The sequence below is a fragment of the Bactrocera oleae genome, chromosome 2, assembly GCF_042242935.1.
Source record: "Bactrocera oleae isolate idBacOlea1 chromosome 2, idBacOlea1, whole genome shotgun sequence".
Classification (NCBI taxonomy): Eukaryota; Metazoa; Arthropoda; class Insecta; order Diptera; family Tephritidae; genus Bactrocera; species Bactrocera oleae.
Genome location: NC_091536.1, coordinates 20616061 through 20643997, shown reverse-complemented (window position 1 = coordinate 20643997; position 27937 = coordinate 20616061). Strand labels below are relative to the sequence as shown.

Below are 27937 nucleotides of genomic sequence, written 5' to 3'. Positions count from 1 at the left end.
TTTGTGTAGTTATTTATATATTCATTATTATATTATTTGCCTTACATTATACACATCTTCCATTTGTTATGAAATACTTTGAAGTAATTTATTAAGTTAATAAGTTTAAGAATTATAATATATGCATCATCCTAAACATATTTCAGTATCATCATTGCTGACAAAAAATACACGCCTTTTTCCACTTGTGTTTAGGTAAGTCTGCTTACTTTCTCATCACTTCTAATTACTATGCTTCATAAACGTTGCTGGTTTTTCTGAGTGAGTCCAATTAAAGAATTTATTATGTAATTGTTGCTACACCAATACTATATCACCATTGTCGTAAACTAACTTTTTTATTATTACATTTTTTTTTCAAAATTTTAATTTCTAATTTAATAAGTGAAAAACAGCTTCTGTAAAGTGAATTTAATTTTTATATTTTTCTTTAATATTCATTTAACCAATATGTATGTACTCGTATGCATGCATTTCTTCACAACATTATAAGTATTTCATATGCTCACTTGCTTTTCTAGTGGCGAGCTTTTAATTTTTCATTCTTCCGTATCGTTTCATTTTACAGTCCATATTTTCATAAAAATAGTTTATATAATCCTACTACGTACTACCAAGTCGTCGTTTGTTCGCAGCTTACTATTACATACCTACATATGTATATATTTATATTTGAAAACCTGATCAAAGTCATGACTCGCTACACCCAATATCTTTCTGCATATAAAAATAAACTATTCATTTCAGGTCGTTTACAAAAATATTATTTTTCATACCGTTTGTTATCAATTTTGCCATTCAATTACTTTCTAACCTTACATCTGTTTGCTCAAACTTAAAATTATTTAAACTACTTCATATAATAGCAAGTAAGTGAGCAAAATTATTAAAAAAATGAAGAATTTTGTAAAGTCTAAAAGTTCCTAACACAATGTGTATAGACATTATCTTAATTATCTTATTCAACGCTGAAATCAGTCCACTATAATATAAAAACCCAAATTGAAAGTTATAAAAGGCAACTAATAGTCTAGCAGTAGTTTGTACAAACTTTTTCAAACATAAAATTGTACATTTAACATATTGACATATTTTTGTCAAATAATAGTTCACAATATAAACATGAAATAAGAAGGTAAAAAGTAACAAGTATAAAAATAAGTATAAATATATATTTGGTTTGCAAATGACTAGAACATTCATACAAGTGATTTATGCATTCAGTGTTGCTGATACGACGTGGTGTAGTGTATGAGTACAGTACATTTGATGCATAACTTTAACTGCGTATAACTTTTAAACAAATGTTTTTATACAATTTTTTGCAGAATGGAAAATTTTATATTAGAACATCATTCTTTCAAAGTTGTAGGTTTATTTGCTTTGTCAAAAAATGAAATATATGAGAAAAATAAAATAACTTAGACACCGTTTATATTGTAAATAAAGAGCTTGTTTACGTTGTAACCGTTTTTGTTAGCGCAAATGCTTCAGAGAGCGTTTGAAAAAATTAACTTGGAAAATAACGGACACCTTAATAAATATACTCATCACTGAAACCTACTGGACTTACTAACGGTAATGCTGCCACTGTATTATGTAGTATTTCTTATACTTTTAAGCTGCAGGTTGTACATATTTATGCATTATTTAAGTGAACTGCACTACTACTGCCATTTGGCAACAGGAAAAAACCCATAAACACTTTTCAAAACTCTATCGAATCATTTCTAAGCCCCTAATACCAAATTTCTACAACTTGTTTTTGTGTTTAGTAAAATACATACCAGAAGAGTTAACTTACATATGTATATGTAGTATATATAAGAATGTATTCAAACATATGTATTTTATCACAAAAAATTGAATATTTTTTAAAGCAAAACAACATTTCGAGTTTAAATTACAATAAATCTGCCTTGACTTTTAAGTTTTTTGTTTGCCATACAAGAGTACATAAATTATTGAATAAGTGTTGTGCAAAATTTTGTGTGTGAAATTGTTTAAAGTGTTTTAATTTCATATTAAAACTTTGTTCGCTTTTTATTTGACGCTTTCAAATATGCTTTAAGCTGTTCTTTACTTTTAAGTTTTATCTGCTTTCCACATATTTTAACTTTTATATCAATCAATTAATTTTGGATTTTCTTCTGGTGCTTTGAGTTTTTCATTATGAATTTTTACGCTGTGTTATTTCATGTATTTTAGACATATATTTTCATTCTCGTTAAAATTTGTTAAATTTAAAATTTCGTATAAGTAATTATATATTTATTTTGGTTTTGTTTTTTCTCTTTTTTGCTAAAATATTGCGTGTATTTTATTTATACATTTTTGGAGGCTCTATCCCTGAGTTCATTTAATTTCTTTGTTGTTGTTTACTTTAATTTTATTTAATTTTAGATTACATTTTCGCTTAATTACTTTATATTAATTACACATAAATCATATTGATGAAAATGATTCCGTTTGATGAGTGTGTTTACGAAAAAAGGGTCTAGTGTGATAGCTTGATTCGATATTGTGTGAAACTCAGGTTTTAGGCAACTCACCGTATTTATTTGAGAATATATTAAAAAATGTTTTTGTGTGCTTTTGTTACAACAGCGGAAAGTGGCAAAATTAACCTAAATCGTTGCATATAATCCAAATGATCTCTGTGCAACTTAGTTCGCTGGATAGCTCAAAAAGCGGAGAAAAAATAAAAAGTAGTTTTTATATTAGTTTATTATATTTAGATGAGTCACGCTTTAGTGATATTTGAGTGAATTATTGTTGACTTTAAGAGCAATGCATAAACGGCAATTAGAAGTTTTAAGGATCAGTTTCAAGCAAAATGCAGAAAATGAAATTGTCGAAAAAAGACTGAAAATAAAAGAATTTTATTTAAAAAAGTTGTTGTAAAGAACCATCGCATGTATATGGCGAGTTGGTATGAAAGAAAGAAAGTTTTATAATTTTATTTCACGAAAGTTTGAATGGAAGCGCCTATAAACTTTCATCTTCCATTTCATTTCCAGTCTCTAGCTGATTTAAGGCAAAATAGAGCGTGTGTGAGCATGATTTGAGCGTATGTAATATATGTAAGTCCATGTTCCAACAATAAATCAGTTTGTGGTAAACTTTAACTATTTTCAAGAAACCAACTTCTATTATTTCATATATCAAATCAAGTGATTACATTAGTTTAACGCACAATTTGCAATTTTCGCATGCACATACATACATATCCGCCTTCGTACATTTAATCCTTTTCGAATTTCATGGCTTTTTATTTTTCTAATGTCTATATGTTTTTATCTGCAATTAAAGGTTCACACTGTATTGTTGAATGATATTTAACATATATGCTCGTTTGCTTATTTTAATTTTTTAATTTTGTGTATAATTGAATGATACGCACACCAAGATTAGAATGGTTGAAAAGCAAGTAATAGAGACAAAGTTTTCGTTGATTTTTTAAAGTTACAGAACTTGTTTAACACATGGTTCAATTATATAAGGTTGTATTACTTGAGAGCGTGCTCTTTCATACGAAAAAATTTTTTAATTCATAATGTCAAGAAAACTTTTTTTTGGTTTTTCTTATGAATTTTTATGATTTTGTATGATTTATTCAGTTATCATACCAAAACAAAAACACGCATTTGCATTGGTTGCAATGTTTAAAAAACTTATTTTAGAATCATAAAATCAAAGCTAAAATTGTTTTTGTCATTATGAGCTAAAACCCTCTTGTACTTGTTTTTTAGGGCTACCGCTACAACTATAATTGAATCAGCGTTGAACTGATTCATTTTTATTTCATGACACTTTGATATCTTTTTTTCTTTGATTTTTTCCCAGTTTTATAAGCAGCTCTGTTAATAGATGATTCGAGTCCAAAAGTGTTTGAAAGTTCTCTCTTAAAAAATTATTATTTATAATACTGAAAAAGTACTATTATTCAAAAAATCTCCTTATAAATATTTATGCCGTTGCATTTTTATGATTCGTTCTATAAGATACACTTTATATACAAATTGTCGGTTATATTGGTTATTATTCTGCGATCTATCAGTTAATTGTATTTATTGTAGGTATACCTATACTGAAACTTGATTATTTGTTGACCACGATTATGATTTTGGTATCGCTTTGCAAGGAGTAGGCTATTACGAAATCTATAAATGTATTTATTTGCAGCATTTGTTTCTTCTTAGTGCTAGTGTTTTATTTTATTGTAATACAAGTTAATTATGAGTGCTGAGTCAAATGCAATTAATTTGAACAAATCTTTGCTGTCACTTAAAATAAGTGTTTGAACTTTAATTCGCTTTTTGTTGTATATATGTATGTATGTATGCATGTTTCTTATGTATTACTAATTATATAGTTTGATGATTGTGATGCATGAAAACATCAACACCTTCGGCATTTTGAAGCACATTTATTCATGACCGTATGTTGTAGTATTTCATGAAAATAACACAGTACAAACATACAAACCGTTATACTGTACTGTATATACTTAGTCGTATGTGCTCAGTACACTCTTGTCAAAATTTGACATTATAGACTATTTTGTTTATTCATGCTTTGCATGCAACCATGCGCATGTATGTAGTTGTTAGTAGAAAAATAATCGCCGTAAATTTGGTGATGTTTTACAGATTTCATTTGTGTTTATATTTTTTATTAAATTTATTTGTTTTTATTTGGGAATTTGTTTAGTTTAGTTTATGTATAAATACGGCTTAGTTGGCTAACTTACAAAAAATAGATTTTTATATGCTCATTTGATTAAGTTATAAATATGTAGTTGATCTTAAATTTCTATACTTTGTATGAACTTGAATTGAACTATAAGTTTACTGCAAAATTTGTATTTCAAGTATTGTTTGTTGTATTTGCTTCTTATTGTTTGTTGTTCAGTGGTTATTTATTTATATTTATTTATGCTGTGCTTAACTGTATTAATGGCAATGTTTGTATAGCTTATTTATTTAAATCTATATATGTATATAAATTTGTATCTTATTTATTGTATATGTATGCATGGATTTAGTTGAACTTGAAAATTTGTTAATTCTTGTCTTGTCGCCATTATGTTTTGGTTATCACTATAGTGAAATGATAGCCGTGGTTGGCAAGTCGAAATGTAATTTAATTTGAATGGCAAATTGAATCTAGCCAATAAATGCTACTTGTATCTGAGTTGTCAGTTGTCTTGTCAAATTTAATCGCGTTGGATCAGTCAGATTAATGGCGATGAACATAAACTAAGTTGTTTTAATAAAATTAAGTTTTTATGTGACTCGGCAAGTTAAAAACGATGTGTGCAAGTGAGAGGTGTTTTTACTGCAAAAAATATTGCAGGTGCTGACTCAATGCTTGCTCAGTATGACTACTTTGCGTACAAAGTTTCTGTAATCGTCGTTGAAGAAAATCTTAATTTGTCGAAATCACTGTAAATGTTCTGATTTAGGGCATGCTAATGTCGTAGGGTTAATGATGTTCATTAAATGTAATGACATTATGAATGAAGAAAAAATGCCAGCGCCGGACATATAATACCATTCACTGGTACATTTTTTTAGAGGATAAAAGGTTATTAAATAATCTTTAGCTTAATTTTGTCAGTTTGTATGTCAGTTCCGATTTTAACCATTTTTTTTGGAGACTTCTGCCTTGGGTAATAAACTATGCCAAATTTCTGAAAGATATCTTGCCAAAAAAAAAAAGGTTTTTTCTACACGAACTTGATTTTGATTGGTTAGTTTGTATGTCAGCCATGTATATGCGGTAGTTGTTCGATCTGAACAATTTTTTCGGAAGTTGTAGAGTTGCCTTGAGCAATAATCTGTTTCAAATTTTGCGAAGATATCTTGTGAAATAAAATAGTTATTCATACAAAGACTTGATTTTGAACGATCAATTTGTGTGGCAGCTATATCCTACAGCGGCTCGATATCGACAGTTCCGACAATGTAATATACTCTGTTCAAAGTATAAATATAAAGTATGTAAATCGGAGTAGGCTAGTATATATTTATGTTGAATCTAATATGAGTCACGCTTAAATTAAACTTAGAATGTTTACTGGCCTATCTGTAGTTATGTATGCATGTATGTTTCGATATATGGTTTGGTGTATAGGATTCCAGTAGTCAGTCGGTTAAAGTGTAATTGCGTGGCTCAAAAAATAATATATTAAATTTTTAAATTCTTCAATTAAGCTGAACATAAAAATCCTTAACTAGAAAGAAATATTTTTGTCTGTTTCAATTGTATGCGCTTATGTATATACATAATAAATGCCGTAACTACTTGACTTTACTACATATTTTAATGCTTATTTACATTAAACTTATGTATAGTATGTACATCCTTATACATACATATGTACTATACATACGTAAATTGATAAAAATAATTGTTGTGCAGTACGGTGTAAGTCGTAGCAATACTGATACAATTTTTAACTCAATTATAAATTGTTTGCATGTATGTTTGTATGTAATTGCGTATTCTTAATATGTACGTATGTATACTTATATTTAACTCAAAGTATTAACTTTGCGTTGTTTATTTTTTACTTAATACTTAATTAATATTTGATTAAATATGGGAAAACTTGAACAGAACAAAAATTAGGTATAACAGAATTGAAAAAAACACAAAAAATATACAATAAATTAAATTGCACGTGATTGTTTTTTTTATTTTTATTTGCAACATATAAAAACGTATAATGTTTTGCTTCAGTTTTTATATTGTTTTTACTTATGCACACCAATACAGCAGATACATGTGTGTCTGCTATCTATTAATATTATTACAATCGTATATTCACTCGCACTTATTTATGTATTTATTATTAGCGATCGTTTGTTGTCTTGTTTTATGCATTTTTGATAGCCAAAAAAGATCACAGATCCTCAAAAATAAAACAAACAAAATTATTCACTATCATAAAATTAATTTAATTGTTTTTTTCTTTGATGCTTTCTTATGCATGTATGTATACATATGTAAATGCGCGTACAATTAAGCATAGATATACCTATACATACTCGTATGTATGCCTGTAATTATTTGCGCGTTCTTCACCATGAGTTGCTATTCGTGTCGTTAAAATATTGTTTAGTATTTTCTACTTTTTCTTCAGCATAAATAATATTTTAGTTTTTGTTTTTAGTTTTTTTTTATCTTCCTAACATCAAACATATTTTTAAATAATATTATATTATATAATATTTTTTAAATAAATATTTTGTACATCGAAATTGCTATTTAACGGTTTCAGTTATTACTAATTGTTGTTATTATTGGCGCTCAATTGCAAATGTGACGCCGTGCTCTACTTTATACATATATGTATGTAGCTTTGTGCGATTGTGAATATTATCATTCTTTTGCACGAACTCTTTTTCTCACGTTAAATTTTTTTACCAAAATAATTGTAAAATAAAATCAAAAATTACTATTTTCTCATGATTAATTAGAAAAAATTCACTTTCTTTCACATTCTTTCAACTTTTTCTTGTATTTCAGCTCCATTTAACATCGATTAAGGCTCAGCAGGACAATTGATAAACATTCAGAGAAACTTCACACTACACACACATTGACTGCACCCACTAACAACGACGCGTTTTTGGATAAGCGCGGCCATGGCAGTTGATGCCTTCAACATGCTGTAGCACGAGTGAAGTTTTTTTGAAGATTTACCAAAAGTCCTTGTACGAACCTCAGGAGCCTTGTATCGTGTTGTTCTGAGCAGTGTTTCCGGTGCCACTGCCGCCATTTACATTCTGCGCCGATACTTCCGACTTAACGCGACGTGCAATGTGCGATCGTGTGTGCTTGCGCAGATGATCTTTACGGTAGAAGCCTGCAATGAAGTGTGAAAAGAGCATACACACGTGTATGAGAGCTTTTAGTTTAACATAGCTTATTCTATCTTTGCTATAAATGCGAAATCTTTAACAATTTTAGAATTTATAACGAGTAAACGTTGAGTGCGTTTTTTATTAGCTTTTCTGAAAATTTTTTTGGCAAATAAAATTTTTTTGTTATTGTCCTCAAAGAACCCCTTATTTAGGTAACATAATTTCACAGATTAAGTTAAAATCTTAAAAGTGTTCAGGAATTCGGTATAGTTGATTTTTCGACGCACGAATTGCTTTCATTAAGGTTAACTTTAAAAAGTGAACGGTACGGAATTTGGTGAGATTTGTTCTTCATTAATTATGTTTGTGAGGAATCGACAGTCTATTCCAATAAATATTCGTTATGACTGATTTCTTATTGGCGAGTTTTTACAAAAACTCTAGTATATATTTAATATTATAATTTCCAAATTAAAGATATAATATCGATTTCCTTCAGAATATGCAATTTTCCTTACCTTTGCCACACTCAACGCAAACATGTTTCTTTTCTCCGGAATGTATGACAATGTGTAGTGTTAATTGCTCCTTTCGCTTGAATGACTTCATGCAAATCTATTGAATGCAAAAAATACCCAAAATTAAACACAATTTTAATAAAGAGTTTTCTTAAATACACTTACATTACAAACATGTGGTCTATCTGGTATGTGCGACAGCTTGTGACGGGTCAAATGATCTTTACGCTTCAATGCTGCATTGCAGATGTCGCAAACGAACCGCCGCTCTACGGCATGTGAGATAACATGCTGTTCGATTAAACTACGATCTGGATAAGCCATCTGACATTCAGGACAGCAATAGAGTGTGGAACCATCCAAAGCTTTAATCTCACGAATCTCACCCGGTTTCGGGCGCGGCTTCTTCTCCTTTGGTGGTTTCTTCTTTCTGGTCTTCTTGCCAGTGGTCGTTGTAGTACCACCGGTTGAGGTAGTCGTGGTGCCAGCCGGTGCAGTGCTCGTAACTGTGTTACCATTCGTTACCGTACCATTTGTGGTGGGTTGACCATTATTTGCCTGCCCATTGACAATTGGATTTGGTACATTGCCGTTAACACCCTGATGTAGAGATGCACCATTATTTGTGTTATCTGTCATATTGGTCATATGGCCAGTATGATCCATGCCAACAATGCCACCATTGTGATGTGTAGCACCATTTGCTTGCTGATTGGACGGTGGAGCGAGTGCGACACCGCCGAGTGCCAGACTCAAATTCGTGCCATTCTTGAGAACATCACCCTTAAAACCCGATGGTGATGTATCCAAATTGCTCAAATTTAAATTCCCTGAGTTGATTTGAGAGCCGACAATACCTGAGGATTCCTTCTTTATTGTTTCGGAATATTTGAGGAAGTGTTGTATTGAGATTGGCAGTGTTGCAGATAGCAAATGAGACGAGTAATCAACGGTGTTGGCAGTATTGGCCAATGTTTGCCACGACTGATTGACATTTTGCAAAATTTGTTGATTCAAAACTGGAAAATGGCGCATGAAGGAGAAATATATAATAAATAATGATATTTGGTAAAGCGTATTTAAAAGAATTTCTCTGAATCTTAATCAGTTCTCTTCGTAATCGACGATCAAAGTTTAATTATTTGAGTTCTTCTCAAACCCTTTAAAAACTATTTGGTCTAGGTTTTCGGCAGCAACTTTTCAAAAATATAAACATTATCAAATTTTGTAAAAAAAAAATTTCCATATGATTTTCATATGCAAAAAACAGCGTACGATCTAATCGATTTTAACTCGGATTGGTCAATGCTAGAATCGTAACAAAGGACAAAAAACGCGAGACGAGACGGGTGTTTATGAATTTGACGTTGAAACTGTCAAACAACCTAGCGAATGGTGCTTCGAAAATGATCCGAAACCGAAAATCCCAAAATCCACTGAAAGCATTGAAGGTCATTAGGCGGGGTTTTTAACAAGTGTACAGAAAATTTAATAATGCGTTGGCAGACTTGTATTGGCTCAAAAGGTGTCTATTTTGAAGACTATAATAAAGATTTGTGTAAAAATCACGTGAAAATGTAATTTTTTTCAGAATCAAGTTTAGTCTTATGGTATTTCTTTCTCTTTTAGTCTGACAGTTATGGGGGGAACAATATATTATTAAATTACTGGAGCTAAGCTCACCATTTATGGTATTTGCTGGACGAAGTTCGTACACATATTGCCAAAGTTTTTTTTTTAAATATATAGATAAGATGGTATCCCTAAGATGTCTTTTGATATAGTTTCTGTAATTTTCTTCTTTTTTAAACTCGTTTGTTTTAAATTCGACAAGCTTTGATGAAATTTCAAAAGTCATCAGAGTCGGCTTAAATGCACTAAAATCTCTCAGTCATGTCGGTTATATCTATTCATCGGCTATACCTATGTTAGAATCTGTTAAGTCATAACGCCAGATTTATATTTATCTCGACTCCTTTTTACTGTACTTTTTAATGTAAGGAACAATCCTTAAACCGTACATTTAACATCGTTCCATTAAACAACAGTACATCTACTCGTATTTCGGGTTTCATTCCAAAAAGCCTTACGAAGTAATTAACAACATTATACGAAGGGATAAACAGGTTGCAGCAAATGTGAATAATTTCTATGAAACTTACATGAAACATATCGATTTTGAATTCCCACTTAACTTCACACCAAACAAATGGATGTTGACCAACTTTGAAATAAGTTAAAGGAAAAGCGAAAAGAAGAATTAGGAAAAAGAAAAAAATTAAAACGCCATACAATTTTTTGGGCAACCTACCCCAACAGTGGAAGGATGTGGGTTTGTATTCGCTTACAAGCATAAGTCGATACACGTGTATGCGTACAAATGGTTACTCAGACTGCCGACGCTGCTCGTTTGGCACAGCGAGGATTACGTTTTATATCCAGGGGATTCGATGCAGCCTTAGTTTCAATAAGTACGATGTATGTAAGCGAGAAAAATCTATATATATAAACCTTTGGATAGATATGGTTGACACAATGTTAAACAGTAAAAAGATGTCAAACAATATTCAGTTAAGGCGCACCGCTTTGATCAAATGGAAATTCAGCATAGATTAAATACCATAATAAGGATTAAAGTAAAGCAACAAAAGAATGCGAGAACATGAAATATATTTTACTCACTCCAATGTGTCTAATGCATACCGTTATATACGATTGTGGATCAAGTGGTCAGACACAATTTTTTTTTGTAGTGGAAATGTAAATGTACACTTATCTACATGTAAACAGTGTCAGAAATGTAATATACGCAAGCAGACAAACGCTTATATACATAAATACAAACATAAATAAATTGATATGTAAAAGGTGTCCGCAAACAAACATTCAATCTTTATGCTATCATATAAAAGATGGTATGAAATCATATGTGAAAACAACTGACTGACACAGCTACAACTGCATTGGCATATAAATGGCCAAAAACCCGCTTTAATGGATTCCGTCTCCATTTAATAGCCTCCTAGGCAGAAGTCGACAAGAACCGAGAACCGAAATTCCTACCGACCGACAATACCGCATTGGACTTGAACCTTTTTTGCAGGCTGGCGAATGCTTTATGTTTCATGAATTACGGACATCGCTGCGGCTGTGGTGCTACTACTTATAAGTACATACATACATGCATGTATTTATACACTCTGTAGATGCTGGTAATCGAAATCGGAGCATAGCAACTGCACTCTTGTTGGGCAGCCATGTGGCAAATATGGCATTAGGCTTTTTTGGTAACTGACAGGCGGGCTTAATGTAATATTTAAAAATAAATGAATAAGGATAACGTGCGGCCTTGAAGTTATTCTCTTATTACACACACACAGGTTCGTTATAGGTATTTCGTAATAAAAATGATTAGAAATTTTCAAACAACCTTATTAAAAACCAATCACGTGAAAATATTTTAATTCCTTGCTTTTTTATTAGAAACATGTTGACCAAAACTTCTTAATGGCAAACCGGCTTTTTATGGAAATCTAACGGAACTTTCGAAAAAAAGCATGGAATTTGTGACCACTTATTAATTTGTTCAGAGCAGGTGCACGTAGCGTGAATATTTCACAACAAAAGCGAAGTTCAAAGTGGTATAAGCGTTTTATTACGTTTACGAATTTAAATTATTTTAATGGATTTAGAAGTTAAGGGTATTTATTTTATGTTAATTAATAAAAACTAACTTGTGTTGTAGTTATTCTTAAATCGATATTTTAGTTTACTTTATATTTTATGCATTTTATGTGCGTCTTTAATATGTTTACATAAAGTTTTAGTTGTGTTCACCGCGATTTCCTTTCTTTCAGTGTATTTGTGTATGCCTTAAGGTAATAAAAAAGTTAAGTGTAACGGCTAAAATTTGCCGCGTATAAGCTGCAGTATACCAACGTCATCTTCTTTTTTATTATAATTTTTTTAACTTCCCGCTAAGAAAATTGAAAATTTTCTAAAAATCGGGAAGATATTGGTTTCACCCCATTTTGCAAAAATCGAGTTCTCAACAGATCTCGACGTTCTGAGGGTCGAGGAAGCTTCCCCGAACATTTCTACGATGATGTCTGTATGTATGTGTGGATGTAGGTGTGTGTGTATGGATGTATGTAAACCTCTTATAACTTTTAAACGGCTCAACCGATTTGAATAAACTAAACGGCATTCCAAAGGGTTTCATTGCACCTGAATTTCGTGTACCATCGTGTTGGACCCAATCGGAACAGTAGTTTTTGAATAATCGTTTTTTTTTCGAATTTCTATCAAACGACTTGACCGATCGACACCAAAAATCTAATCAGTTCTAAACCTTGAAAAAACATATTGTTTGCCGCAAACCGGTTGATTTACTTGCGAGATATCGAAAACAAAAAATTTAAAAACGATAAATCGTTAACGAGAGAAATCACCAAAATTGATTGCTCTTTGAGAAATTTGGGAAATAGTGTTATATTAAACTCACATTAAACGAAATTTGAACGTTAACGTATGAAATTAGCGGGAAGTTGCAGGGATGGCCCTTGAGGCCAACCGTTTTCTACATTTTTTTTTGCTAAAATTGGAGGTAGTGGAACATCGAATGATGGCATAAATCCCGAAGATTTTTCAATAATCATGATATACATATCTGCAGATATTATCGTGCTTTCTGAAGAAGCTGCAGAGGCTGGTTCCGATTGAAACATACACGATACATTCTGATTACATTTTCATGCGTCGTATTGCTATTAAGCTCTGATCTTTACACTTGCTTATAACTAACTTGCTTATAAATAACAACTTAACTATAGATTTACTTGATGAGACAATATGAAAATTATTTATAAAATTGTTGTTCGTTGTCTTATTATAATATATAAATATTTTTCTTGGTTTATTTTTCTGTTATCACAACATTTTTGATTACCACCAAGCAATGCGAATATTCTTGAAAGTGTGTATTTTACTTTTGTATGTATTGTATTATTATTAGTAAAACTAAGCCCAGTTTTCATTAAAAAAAAAAAGTGATCGATCCGTTACTGAATGTTACTATGGGAGCTATAGAATATAGTCGTCCGATGTGCCCAATTTTTTTTAAATAATATATTGATCATATTTTTATAGATTTTTGGGTAAAATTTCAACACGATATTTCATCTAAAAGTATTTATGGCCCCGGCTTTCTCTACAAGTGAAATCACTGTGCACAGGTTCGTTTTCAAAATTATTTGAAGTCTGAAACCTCATCATTTTAAATATAGCTTACAAATAATATGGAATGCTATTAATATTCATATATGTTTGTGATAAAGGTAAAGCAGAAAATAAAATTGAAAATATTTCATTTTGCGTTCTCAAGAAGAATACATTTTAGAAAAACCATGTCTAACGTAATGAAATGCTTTGAACTGCTATTACCAATCGAGCGCGACAACTATTGTTGCCGAGTTCGTGACTTTGTGGATATATCAAAAAAGTATTTTTTGATTACTATATTATTTATTTAAAATAAAACATATTGAGTGTTTGAACAGAATATCGGGCATAAGGTTATGCGATCGGTCCAATTTTGCACACCAGCGTAACCAGAGTTCGCACTCAAGATGACGTACTCCACAAAAAGTAGTATAAAAATGCCAAACCAGGGACCAATTAATGGGCACATTTCTTGATAAACGGCCACAATAAGCTCAACTTTGTAAAGTGATCGTTTCACGTCTGAATGAACGGTAACGTTGTAGCCATCTTAAGTTTTAAAGAGTATGGACCATGAATGCCTTCGAGAGGCAAACAATAAGTTTGTAGCAGAACGCGAGTTATTGTAATAAAGTTCCAACAAAAAATATCCGGGAATGCAGGTCTCGTTTGTCGATATAAATTTTTAAAGACATGAACATTCTTTCAAATTATTCAAGTGAAAATGTTAAAAATCAACACTACAATTATTTCACCACAGTCAGCAATAAAAAAACAAAATTTTTTTAGAAAATAAATTGCGAGGTTACCCTAAATCTTATTCAATTCAGCAGCAATTAAGTTCAATGGCTTCAGTAATTGTAAAATTTTTGCACGTCATCTTTTTCATTTCCTTTTAACGTATTTAATAATTTAATTTAATAACTAATCCAAAGTAGAATAGAGATATGCTTTGACTCAAACAGGTATAGGAGTAAATGGATTACCTTCTTCGCGGTCGCGTTCGATCTTCGGATGTATCTTCCCTTTATGGTCTGTGGAGTTGAGAAAATTCAAATCAGTTTGCGGCTGTGAATATGGTATGGATATATTTTGTCCGTATTGCATTGTGTTATTGGCGGCCGAGACTGCAAGTAGACAAAATTAAAAGCAAAATATCGCATTAGTTAAGGACAACGATAAATTAAGTTGCAAACATAAATAAACCAAATAAAAATTCGGTTACTATTATAACAGTAAAAAAGAAAATTTCAAACGGTGCGATAAAGAACTAAAAGAGTTTTTATATATCTCCACCATTACATATACAGCAAAGTAATATTTTTATTTTCTTACACATTTTTATATATTTTAATATTGAAATTGTAGTGCGCTTATATCGAATGGATTACTTTATTATTATTAGTTTAATTTAACGTATTAGAATTTAACTATATTTTTATACTATATTTAATCACAAAGCAAGTTTTACTATGCGAAGCATTCACAGTTGAGTCTATGCGTGTGATTTTATGCACCAGCACCACCGTTCGGCGAATGACTGACTGGCTGTGTGAGCGGTTGGTTGGTTCGTTGTTTGGCTGGCTGCCAGGCTGATTGTCTGAGACTCACCAAAAGTTACACACAACCTGCTGTAGCTGCACAGCACGATTACGCCCCTGTACCTATAGTTTCTGCAAAGTGCCGTTTCAGACAGGGATGCAAAAGAGTCTGATCTTTTTCAAATTTTCTTTTGGTGTCGCTCTGGGCATTCACACGGTCAAAAAGAGTCCAGCAACTCGAGTCTAGTTTTTCTGCATTCCTTTTCACAAAATGTTCGTAAATATTTGTGCGGTTCGACTGCGCAACACCGCGCAACACTGCGTGCTGCGTATTTCATTTGTATGTTGAGATGATGGTCACACATTTTGCTTGCAATGAATTACCATGAATATGGTAGAACAATATGCATAGTACAAGTACCTACCCGCTAAATAGTTTCAAAAAAATACTAAAGACGGGAATTCCCTAATCCACAAGAATGTATTGAATATCCGCAACTAATATTTTCAAGGCCAAATTTATAATAGGAATTTCCTAATCTTTAAGTATTAAAAACTCATAATTTCTTTACTCCGTATTAAAAATTCATAATTTCTTTACTCCATAATCTATATCTTAATTTTCTCCTTATTTACAATTTGTCATAATATTTCTATTATTCTATGCATACGTATTTGCATATTACATACAAAAATAGATAACAGAACTCAAATTTGCGATCGAATTCATTTGAAACCGAGCGCTCTTGCAACCATTCAAAGGATTTGAAAGTGAAAAGGAATGCTGAAAAGGGTAGCAGCGAGCTGTTACGAACAAGAACACAAAGCGTGCCACCCGAACACGAGTGGCACGGTCCCTTCGTCTTTCCTCGTCGTCCCCTCGCCCACAATAAACTGGTTTGAGACTCTTTTGCGTCCCTGTCTGAAACGGCACAAAGACTCAAACTTCTTACTTCGCCGGTTATCTGCTGTCGCTTGACGAACAACTGAACGCCATTGGAGACGAAGCAGACACAGTCGTTGAAGAAGAGGCCGAGAAAAGTAAGTGCCGTTTCAGACAGGGACGCAAAAGAGTCTCAAACCAGTTTATTGTGGGCGAGGGGACGACGAGGAAAGACGAAGGGACCGTGCCACTCGTGTTCGGGTGGCACGCTTTGTGTTCTTGTTCGTAACAGCTCGCTGCTACCCTTTTCAGCATTCCTTTTCACTTTCAAATCCTTTGAATGGTTGCAAGAGCGCTCGGTTTCAAATGAATTCGATCGCAAATTTGAGTTCTGTTATCTATTTTTGTATGTAATATGCAAATACGTATGCATAGAATAATAGAAATATTATGACAAATTGTAAATAAGGAGAAAATTAAGATATAGATTATGGAGTAAAGAAATTATGAATTTTTAATATGGAGTAAAGAAATTATGAGTTTTTAATACTTAAAGATTAGGAAATTCCTATTATAAATTTGGCCTTGAAAATATTAGTTGCGGATATTCAATACATTCTTGTGGATTAGGGAATTCCCGTCTTTAGTATTTTTTTGAAACTATTTAGCGGGTAGGTACTTGTACTATGCATATTGTTCTACCATATTCATGGTAATTCATTGCAAGCAAAATGTGTGACCATCATCTCAACATACAAATGAAATACGCAGCACGCAGTGTTGCGCGGTGTTGCGCAGTCGAACCGCACAAATATTTACGAACATTTTGTGAAAAGGAATGCAGAAAAACTAGACTCGAGTTGCTGGACTCTTTTTGACCGTGTGAATGCCCAGAGCGACACCAAAAGAAAATTTGAAAAACATCCGACTCTTTTGCATCCCTGTCTGAAACGGCACTAAGAAAACAATTCAATGGGATAGTAACATGGATCTCTGACGCTACGAGTTGCCAACAGTCTGAGACAGCTTAAATGAGCCGCGCTGTGACGAATGTCTTTGCAGTGAAAGTTCAGCTGTTGCGGTACGGGCCCCCAAACTCAAAAACTGAATACATTTTCTTTTGCATACACATACATCTATAGGTGCAAATACATATAGTTGCATGCCATTTTATGTACATATTTATTGTGTTAAGAGATACGTGAGTGCGTGCGACTCATTTTTCGGTAGCCTAAATTCAGTCGATAACAACAACGATGACGAGGACGAAGTCAAGTACGATGCGTTATCGCAGTCACGGAAAATTTAACCGAAATCCCATGCTTTTCTGCTACTCCCTCTTTACCGGCGACAATTCGTAGAGCACAAGCAGCCGCCTACAACTTTGTTATTGTACTTTAAGGCAAGTTATCAGCTGCCGCCCTACACCGGAACGAAGCGATGACAGAGACCGATCGGGCATGTTGACGCCGCATAGATATAATGCATAGTACAAGCTGAACATATGTATTGTACAGCCGATTTCGACTGCTTTATATCTGCAGATACATATTTTTCTGTATCGGTTGCTTGGCGGCATGCTTTTTCTCGTACACAAATACATATGGTAAATGTGTATAATCTAGGTATACGAATACTTGTAGGTATTCACAATATTTATGTGACTGGCCGTGACTGCCAAGGCCATTCGAGCGGTTGGCGCGTGTGTGCTTACAGATGACAGGCAGTAAGTTTGTGTGTGTGAGTATAAGCGTGGTACCTATCAACAGCGCTGACCCGAAATGGCAGCTCGATGGCAGTTCGGTAGCAAATGTCCCTCGAACGCAGACACATAATATATACTATGTATATGTTTGTTCAGAGTCTGCCAGAACGCCCCAGTGCTTTTTAGTGCTTGTAGGGGAAAGTGGCAGCGTTTTGCTTTGTGTGTATAAGTCAATCTATGTATGTAGGTGTGTAAATATGTTTGCATTAATGTCGCAGAATTCCCTTCAGTATATAGTATATTAGAGGAAAAAGGAAATGAAAAAGCCGGCTATTTGGCGCAGACGTCGGCGTGGAGCCGATATCTAGACACTGCACTGTGTACTGTTTGAACGAATGTTACGTATACGCACTGTGGTACAACCGACGATGTTCATGGTGCTCCTCGCGGTCGGCTTTTGAACGGTTATGCGTCTATATGGTGATGCCATTCATTTAACAGATATGTACAGATATGCGTAGGCTTTGCTTTTCATTATATTTTTGGCCGATTTGATATTTTTCCGGTATTGCTCAAGCTGTTGTTGCCAATAGCGGATTTTGCTTGGCATTAGAATTTTCAGAAATATTTAGGGCAGAATACGTATGTACAGAAAACGTGTCGCCGCACACATACTTATATACACAAACTTTTGTACTCCTAGGTTAGATATTCACACGTACATAGATTTATACACACACAGGTATATATACGTATATATATGATGTCGCGTCAGCTCATATGTTTCACGGAAGTTTTTAATATTTCATTAGCAGCTGTAATTTTGGTGCAGGGTTGCTATTTATCCTTAAATAGAACAGCATACCCACGTATTACATTAGTTCAATATCTGTCAGGAATGTCGCAAGATTATGTAATACATTATTACATAGATACAACAACAAATTTCGTAAATATAGAATAATGCATATAGAATAGAATAAACATTAAATTCAGCGTTTAAAACAATTAAATATTAGGTAGATTTATAGGCGTATGTGCTTATGTGAATATTATTTATGAATAACTTATATTTGTCTCTATTATATATATGTATAATTTTAAAGTAGTGGGAGTTGTTTCGAAGAGTTGATTTCTTTTACTAAAATTTTATTTTCATATGTCCGACACGAATATATTAATTTATTTACGTTAATTTTGTCCAAAAATAACTATATCAGCTATACATAGCACTTTTTGAAGATCTAAACTTGCCATAAAAATATAGAAAACAGGTAATAACGTTAAGACCGTCTGCAGCGGAGCTATATTACTCTTCACAAATAAAAAGTTTCCATTCAGCATCGGTTAACTAGACCCTATTGTCATGAGAATGAAGTGTCATGCCAGTATATTGAGGTTAACTAGAGATTTATTATGTGTTAATCAAATTACAAGACTTTTCAAAACTTTTGGTACCCATACCTAGCAGATACTAAAATTTAAAATTTTGTTTATCATAAAAATAATTCACTGCAGAAGTTAGAAACAGTTCCTGTTGTATGGAAAATTAGATTTTAGCTTAAAAAGACTTTAGGGTCCTAAAAGCATTTTACAATTGGTCGCATGAAAAAACAAAAAAATTCCCTCTATTCCTACTTTCAATCCGAGTGTGTTTTCGAAACTCAACTTTTCAAACTGAGCGACGATGGTACTAGGAGACTATCGCACGGGTCCACTTGAACTTTTTGTTTTGAGGGCTCTAAACAGGCCTTATTTTCTTAAAATAAACTTTCTTGAACTCATGAATATAAGTTTAAGTCATTATACAGAAGTTGTAACATTTTTGAGCACGGACATACATTTTTGGATAATATACACAAGTATTATAGGTATGTGTAGTCTAAATCTTATAAAGCAATTCAAGTAAGAAAACATAATAAAGCAACTATTAACTACTAACCTAACCTAACCCTAACCTAACTATTACGAAAACTACGAAGTGTGTGCCAAAAACATTTACAAATCACAAAAAGGACACGCGTGCAAAAGTTAGAATAAAAACCAAAAGGCAATCATTGTCAAGACACAAAATTCAGAAACGAAAACAATTTCTCAAGTCCATCTAAATACATATTTTGGCCAAATTTATTTAAAATATGTAAAGTGCGAAATTAAATGTTTGCGCAACAATAAAATCATTTTACATATTGCTAAATATGTATAAATTAAAGTAGTGTCAAACAAACAGACAAACAAACATTGAAGATATATTGTGCCATCCCTGGCAGACAACAACATGAATGTGAATTAACCAACTACGGGTACGGGTATAAGTACGAATACGAATACAAATACGGGTATACGATTCTGCGTACGAACTTTGAAATGCTACTCCAGTTACGGAACGGAGTCATCGGCTTTGGCATAGTGGAACAGCAAAAGCAAAAGCAACAAAACCAACTCCCATTTGGATGACATGAAAACTAGTAGCTTTTCACTTTTCACTTCACTTTCACCAAATATACTCGTTCGAGTAACAAATCGCCACTCTCCCTTTGCTTTCTCAATAACTATGCGCTATGGTGAGCACAAAAAGCGCGCATACTCTCACTCTCCAACAAGTGCAAACGATAGTCACATAATCAGAATGAGTGGGAAAGTGAGTGATGTGTAGAGAGAGAGAGAAAGAGCGCGCAAAGAAAGTGAGTGAAGGTGCATGCGCTTAGCCTATATATCAAATTACGAATATATAGTGGAGGAAATAACTCGGTGAAAAGTGCTGAATAAAAGTTGGTATTCAACGGAAATGAGTATATGCGGAAAGTAAGAGTATTTTAGAGTGTGAGTCCTGTGTTAAGAGAGTTTGAGTATAGTACACATATGTATGTATGTCGTATGCGTCTGAGGAGCTAGTTGAATAAGCCACCACCACAACTTTATGACGCATAATTTAACTCTTCTCGATAGATTTCGAGTTTGAGTGAAAGTAGAAATTAGTAATGATTGCAGTACAAAGATAGTGGATATACAGATAAGAGATATTCCCCCCTTATATTGAGAGTAAGTGTCTTATAGCGAAAATGTGGAAAGAGTGTATTAGTAAGTTGGAAAAGAGTGAGTTTGGAAATAGCAAGTGCGATTAGTGAAGGTGGACAAAATAACGAGTGGTTGAGGTAAAGAGAGTTAGAGTGAAAGAGTAGTTTGGAGTTTGAGTGATTTCATGGGGTTGGCGCTGATAATTATATACTACAAACACATATGTATGTACATATGTATACATACATCGTGTATGTTTGATTATCGCATGCTAACAAGCACTCGTACTATTACACATTCTGCAGGAACAAATACAAAGAGGGAGCATGTTTTACATCAATATTCTACATGTTTATGTGCCTGTGCGTATGTGTGAGCATTTCGATGTATTTACAACCCTCTATGTACATAGTTGGGGTAGATATGTAAAACCGACCGGTAGGCACGCGCCTAATAAAGTTGAAAGACTTGAGTTAAAGCTGAACATTGTGGAGAGCAACGAGTGTATGTTAAAAATGAAATCAATTTTGTATGATAACGTTCGATTAAATTAATTGCAGCATTAATTTTTGTTGCCATGGCCAATGTTCTTAAATAAATTATTACTAAAAGAAGGTTTCAGATCTACACAGATAAATATGTCATATTAAATTAGAAGGTATAATAACCAAAACCAAAATTTTTATAAAACTATGTATATTTAACGAAATAATATTTTATTAATATATACATATGTTCCCACTTTTTAAGTGGAACCCTAAAATATGTACATCAATTTATTGAATACAAATGCCTCAGAACTTATTTTACGGTAAAAAATCAAGTTAAAGATTATTCACTTTTATGGCCTACGTCTCGAATTCATACTTTTATTTTCATATACTCAGACATTTCAGCCTAGACTATCAACTTTAATGGTTTTTGCAAAAACAAAAAGTTGTTTGGGGAGGAAGCATTTGTGGGCAAGTGTATGATGACTCAAACCTACCAAAGTATATACTATTTAAAAATATATGTGTAGTTATGTATTTCTACTCATATGTATAGAAAACATACAAGCCTACAAAAAGAAGCACCATCATCATGACCTAACTGATAATCATTTTCGCAGTCATTCACTAGCACCCCGTTTGCGTAGTGAGAGCTCCAACGGAAATGGGTCTCCACCACTGCAGCCAATGGCCGCATTGTGGGTTGGTTGTGTATGCATACACATACACAAATACATATGTTTACAGTACAGACCAGCAGCTTCTGCTTGGTAAAGCGTCCAAAATGGTGGTGTGTTTTCGCTTTTTCTCTTTTGTTTTCTTACCACCCCACATATATAGTACATACATAGTTGCTTTTGTAAAAACTTTTTTTTGCTCAACTACTGCTTTTCGTTTTTGTTGTTTATGTGTGCATTGCAACGGTTTGTTAGCGTTTTGGGAGAGGTCGATCGCCTCGTATGCAAGCGATGTGCTTTTACTTACCACCTCCTAAAGCTAGCGCCAGCAGTCGCGCCCTTCGCTTTCCTCCCTCTTACTTTTGCACAGCTGACTCTTCAACTTCTTTAAGCTATTTACATAAAAGCAGAAGCGAGCAGTAAGCAAAACTGAACTCGTCTGAATTTCTCATACTGGCGGACGAAGTTTTTGTTTTTGTTATATACAACTTTATTATCAGTGTAGTTCTAATGATCATTGTGTATACCCAAGTGCAACAAAAACAACAACACAATCACCGCCTGCCGTTAATGTATTTCCACCATAACCCTCGCCTCAAACACTTTCTCCATCCCCAGTGTCGCAGTCATTGCCGACATCGCCATCATCATCGTCGTCGTCGTCGTCATCGTCATCGTCAGCAATAACGAAAAATCGATAAAAAACTCCATTAGTTTGCTTAAAAATGATTTTGTCGACGCTGTTGTTACCATTTATAATATTTTACTTAGTTTCTTGCTGTTTTTCATGTTTTTGTAGAGACTTTATCATTTAGTTGAGTGTCACCTTTAGAGTGACAGTGAAAGCTGAGTTTAAAAACAAATTATGGTTCTCAAATTAGAAGTTCTTGTGTATGGGATTAAAATATGTTTAACATACAGATTTGAATGAAGGTAACAAACTATATATTTATTAAAATTTGGGTTAGATTAACACAATTTATAGATATTTGCAATTTGCTTCAGATATTTACAATAGGTATCATCATTCAACTAAGGGACTAATTAGCGTTTATACAGACAGACGGACAAACCGGAATGGCTAAATCCACTCAACATGTCGCTGACATTTATATCTATCATATATTTTATAGGTTCACCTACGTTTCCTTCTGGGTGCAACAAACTTCGTGGCGAACTTGATATACCCTGGTTAATGGCTCCTTGAAATATGCAACGAATTTCCTGCAAGATTTTCGATATGTTATAAGACATATTTTGTCAGATGAAAGAAGGTTTGGACGGTTTCTGGAGTTTTTACATATATTACTTTATACGCTGTCGCGTAGTATATAAAAGAATATATTTGCATCAAATACGAGTATTTATGCAAGTGTTGTGTGCAAATTAATTGCACTCAAATTTCACTTTTTTACTAAGAAACAAATGATATTGTAATTGACAGCCTTTGGGAATTAAAGATATAAGAAACACTTACACACCTCTACCTGAATAAGAACAAAATATTTATTGCTTAATATATGCAATTAATTTCATGACAATAAGCCGCATACAACGCGAGATCAATGAACTCTGAGCTGCGCCGAGCTGAGAGCTGAGGAATTGCGAAGCGTGAACCAACCAATCGAAAGAAGAAAAGACGAACGGAAGAAATATTTTTTTCATATGGTCCGTGTGTATAAATTTAGCCTACACACACATATGTACAAACAGATCGTATTGCTATGACAATGAATTGAATTATGAAATAGCAGCATCCTTCAGAAAGTCACTTTCGTTTGGGGTGGTGTAGCCGAGCGCGGTGTGGGCGCACGCGAATAAGAAATTGACTTCGTTGCAAGCGCTAAGAGCGAGCAATACCGATTATAGGCACTATGTGGTGTGGGAGGTGTACTAGCATTTGGTGTGGTGGCAGGTGATTGACTGATTGACGATGGCGAAGCGGTTGGTTGACAGTTTTGGAAAGTTGTGGCTGTTTTTAGCTATGATCAATTCTTTGATGAATTATATAAGTTGAAATGTGGTTTCAATGGAGTTGGAAAAATATTGTTTTGCTACTCGCAGAAGCCAAGCACACAAAAGCACACGAGTATGTTGACTTAAAGGGTTCGATTTTTTTCAGTGTCTGTCAAAAGTAGCCGAAAACTAATAGACATAGCATGTAACGAAAAAAATAAAATAAATACAGGAGATAATGCAAATATTGCAACTTTAACAGCCAACAAACACTGACTTTACTCATTTACATTTCTACAAATACGAGATATACCTACATACATACATATGCGAATACATAAAGCTGAAAGGAAAATCAATGTCGCGGCATGGGCAAACAGATGGCAATAACCTGCATGAAGGGGTGGCAAACTGAAGTCAGGCAAAAGCGAGGGATTTTGAAAAAGTGACAGCCGCACCAAGGGGCGCCAGCAATACGCGCACAACAGTGTGAAACTCTGTGCTCGAACAAGCGAGCGAAACCGCGCCAATTTGTGTGCGATGCAATTTCAAAAACGCCGCCGTCAAAGCGCTTTGCCATCAACCAACCCCATTTCGCAACAACAGTTCACTTCAGCATGGGGGATGCTAGTAGAGGCGGCGCTGGTAGCGCTGGTGAGTGTAGTGCAATGGCCGGGCCGCGTGTGTAGCTGGAGCTGGAGCTCGCTTTACAGCTGCCGCCAAACTGTGCTGCCACACTGCTGCTTTTAAATGGAAGTTTATGGAGCGGGTAGCGGCAGCGTTGTAGTGCTGCAGCTACAGTGGAACCCTACAACGCTTGTGCACCTATCCGATTGACTTCTGTGCCTTTGCCGCGTTATAACTTCACTTGCAACGTTTGAGCTGGGGTTATGCTTACATTGCAAGTGAGTTGGTTTTCTATTGCTGTTAAAAACGCTTTTACATACTGACATACATGTGTGTATTTATTATATAATATGTATAAATGTATCAGTACATTGGCGTCGCGTTGTGCGTTTTTTTATTTCTATATATGTATGTGTGCGCGCGTGTGCTTTTTCCAACTTCGTGCAGCAAAGTGGCTCGGGGTGGCTAGGTAATGAGTCAAAAACACGTAAAGCGTGTATACTCGCACAACAAAAGCATAATTTATAAGCGCGCGGCCAAAAGTACTTTGTAGCCCTACGTGGGGTGGTTGTTGTTTTTTATACGTGTTAGTGGGAATAAAAAGAAAATAATCAATATCAAAATAGCCAGCTCACATTAGTTTTGCTCGCTTAAGCGCTGACTGCGCAATTATTGTTATGCATGTATGTAGTGTGTTTTTTAATTATTTTTATTTTATATTATATGTATGTATGTAAATATACATATATGTTTATTTGGTATATAAAATTGCTTACTAGTGACACTACTCACCATTTGGTATATTTTGATTGAAATGATTGCCGTTCGTCTGATAGCGTTGCACATGATTATCGGCGACTCCCGCCGTTGTATTGCCATTGATGCCGGTGGGCGTGGCAAAGGCGCCGGGTGGACCTTGTGTGTCATGGCCGAATTTGGCCGCAAACTGATGTATGCCGGAAAAGGGACCACCGAACGCGGAGAAATTCATCATGACACGTTAACGGCGAATTTGTGTCAACGATGGAAAATGTTAATAACGGGCACTATTTTATTTATATAGAGCTATAACTACTTAAAAATTATTTTAAATAAATGGAAAAGGTTTGCGCTGGCAAGCTTGTTTGGGTGGGTTGCGTTAAATATTGCTTATCCGTTTTGGCTTTCACTTTTCACTTTTTTTCATTTCTTCTGTACTTTAATTACACAACTTTGCACATTTTGTTAAATTTGAGTTTAATAATATATATATTCCTTTTATTTTTATGAAGCAAATTTAAACTTTTGCTTTTATTATCAATTAGAAAAACTCGTTTTATAGCTTAGAAAATGTTCTTTTATTGCTCACTTCTCACTGCATTCGAAAATAAAGAAAATAGCAGGAAAAATTACAAATCTCTATTACTACACGTCAACATTCTGCAACCAAATCACACACTAAACCAAGAATGTCTGCCTGACAGCGTTGCGGATGACAGCGACTAGGTGGCTATTTGGTTATTTTTTGCTATTGCTGTCGCACCTCTACTGTTCCTACCGCTGCTGTTGGAATATTGAAGTGTTTCTTAACTTTCGTTTTTCGCGAGCGCACAGTTTGGCGGCGATGATTTAATCACGGCAACACTAACACTACTGTTTAAGCGACTAAAATGGGCCGTGACTGAAGACACCATACAGTCTTAAACTCACATGCACATCTCTAGTATGTACGTATGTAACTCTGTCATATATACACCCATATGTAACGAAAGACACTTTTATGTATGTGTATGTGTGCACAAACAAACACAATATAATATGTGTATATATTTTGTAAACTTATGATTGTGTGTGTGTATCCTGCCGACAACTAAGAATAGTTAATGCGCGTCCACTGTGCGTCCGTCTGTGACCGCAACGCACACCCGTCTACTAAGAGTACAGTGTGAGTTAGTAAACCTGCTGAGGTGTCTCCGCTGCCGTTTAAGGGTGAGTTGTTTGGTGTACTGTCGCAGCATATCTATTCTCCACCTCCTCTCTATGCAATTATGCAAGTACATACACTTGCTTATACAATCTTTTATGAACCTGGGGGTTGGTGGGTGGCGCTGTTCTTGTAGTCGTGAAGAAAATAAAAAGAAACAGAACAACAATAACAGCAACAAAATATTGTGTGCTACTGCAGATAAGGTTGTGCGGAAAGAAATTATATTTTTAACTTTCAATTTCTGTGAACGACGAGCGGTGCAGTTGTGAAACTGGCAACTGAGAAGTTGACACTAAATTGCCAGTCCCTCTGGTTTTGACTATGAGATTCTTTCTCTCTATTCAAAATGTATGTACTAACTACTACGGCTGTAAACTAATACATTTAGCGCCATTTATTGCTTTACTACACGACGCAAAAGAAGTAAAAGCTGAAGAACTAACGGAGACTATAGACCAAACATAGATGTAGCACGACTCGAGGAAACTAAGTAAAAGCTATCGTCAGCAGTAAACTGCTGTCGGTATACAATTGCACGCACCGTGAAGTCAACAAAAACAATATGTGCAAAGGCAATAAAAACTGGCGAGTATAGTTGCCACATTGGGGGTGGGAATATCGATAGCCCTGCATTTATATGTGTGTATATGTTATCAAATGTAGGTAAGTATGTATGTGTGTGTGCTTGGTATGCCTGCAGGAAAAAGAGTACACCACTTTTTTTTTTGTAAATATGATCCGGATATCTGGGTGTCGGCCTATTAAGAACATATTTTTATAATTTTATTTCTTATCGTGAATGGGTCTCAGAACACTCAAATCACTCACACCATTAGCAGCCTCACCTAATTGTAAAATTTTATACATCTAACGGTTATTTGTAACTGCTTAACAGTTTTGAGACGTAGCTGTCAAAACGAAATAGTAGTTATCCACGTATAATCGACGCTCCGATAGCGATTTATAGCTCTTCATATGCGTATAATTCGAAAAATGAATGGTCACAGAAATTTGAAGTTTCTTACAAGAGCCTGTGTTTTTGCATTTCAGTATTGAATTTTTTCTAACCCGATAGCCAGCATTTACTAGCGATGCACTAAACGAAGTTAAACATAGTTATATCTGTTTATGTAGGTATCTCAAGAATAAACATAATTACCCTTATGGTAATGAGAGAATAAAGCGATTTTAACATGCATTTGATATTATTTCAGTCCACCGCACTTGTTTGGTTTTCAATCAAAATAACTCTACAAAAGATTTGATTGCACACTGAGTTAACACCATTCTATATATATATAAAATTGTACAGACGCTTATGTTAGTATTGTTGTTCCTATTAGGTCTTTTCTACTACCACCCAGTAGACGACAATGGTTTGTTGTTTTCCTGTTTCTAATGCTTTTTCTGCGATATCGGCACAGGGGTAGAAACATCGTGTGAAGCAGGGTAGACAGAGTA

At 34.0% G+C, this 27937-nt stretch overlaps 2 protein-coding genes across 3 annotated transcripts in view; one reads left to right on the top strand and one right to left on the bottom strand.

Moving 5' to 3' along the window:
- mRpL45 (mitochondrial ribosomal protein L45) overlaps positions 1 to 27937 on the top strand; it is a 44100-nt gene that overhangs the window by 911 nt on the left and 15252 nt on the right. Inside the window, exon 2 of one of the 2 annotated variants that reach the window (XM_036377680.2) lies at positions 147 to 195. The gene's annotated coding sequence lies outside the window, so the exon portion shown is untranslated. Of the gene's footprint in view, positions 1 to 146; positions 262 to 27937 lie in introns of both variants that reach the window. The other variant, XM_036377679.2, reaches the window with a different exon arrangement.
- l(3)neo38 (lethal (3) neo38) lies at positions 6738 to 26854 on the bottom strand. Its single transcript, XM_014234549.3, has 5 exons — positions 25303 to 26854; positions 14599 to 14739; positions 8558 to 9411; positions 8393 to 8489; positions 6738 to 7876 (listed from the first exon to the last, which is right to left on the bottom strand). The coding sequence occupies exons 1-5, from the start codon at positions 25502 to 25504 to the stop codon at positions 7734 to 7736; spliced, it is 1437 nt and encodes a 478-aa protein (XP_014090024.1). The 5' UTR covers positions 25505 to 26854; the 3' UTR covers positions 6738 to 7733.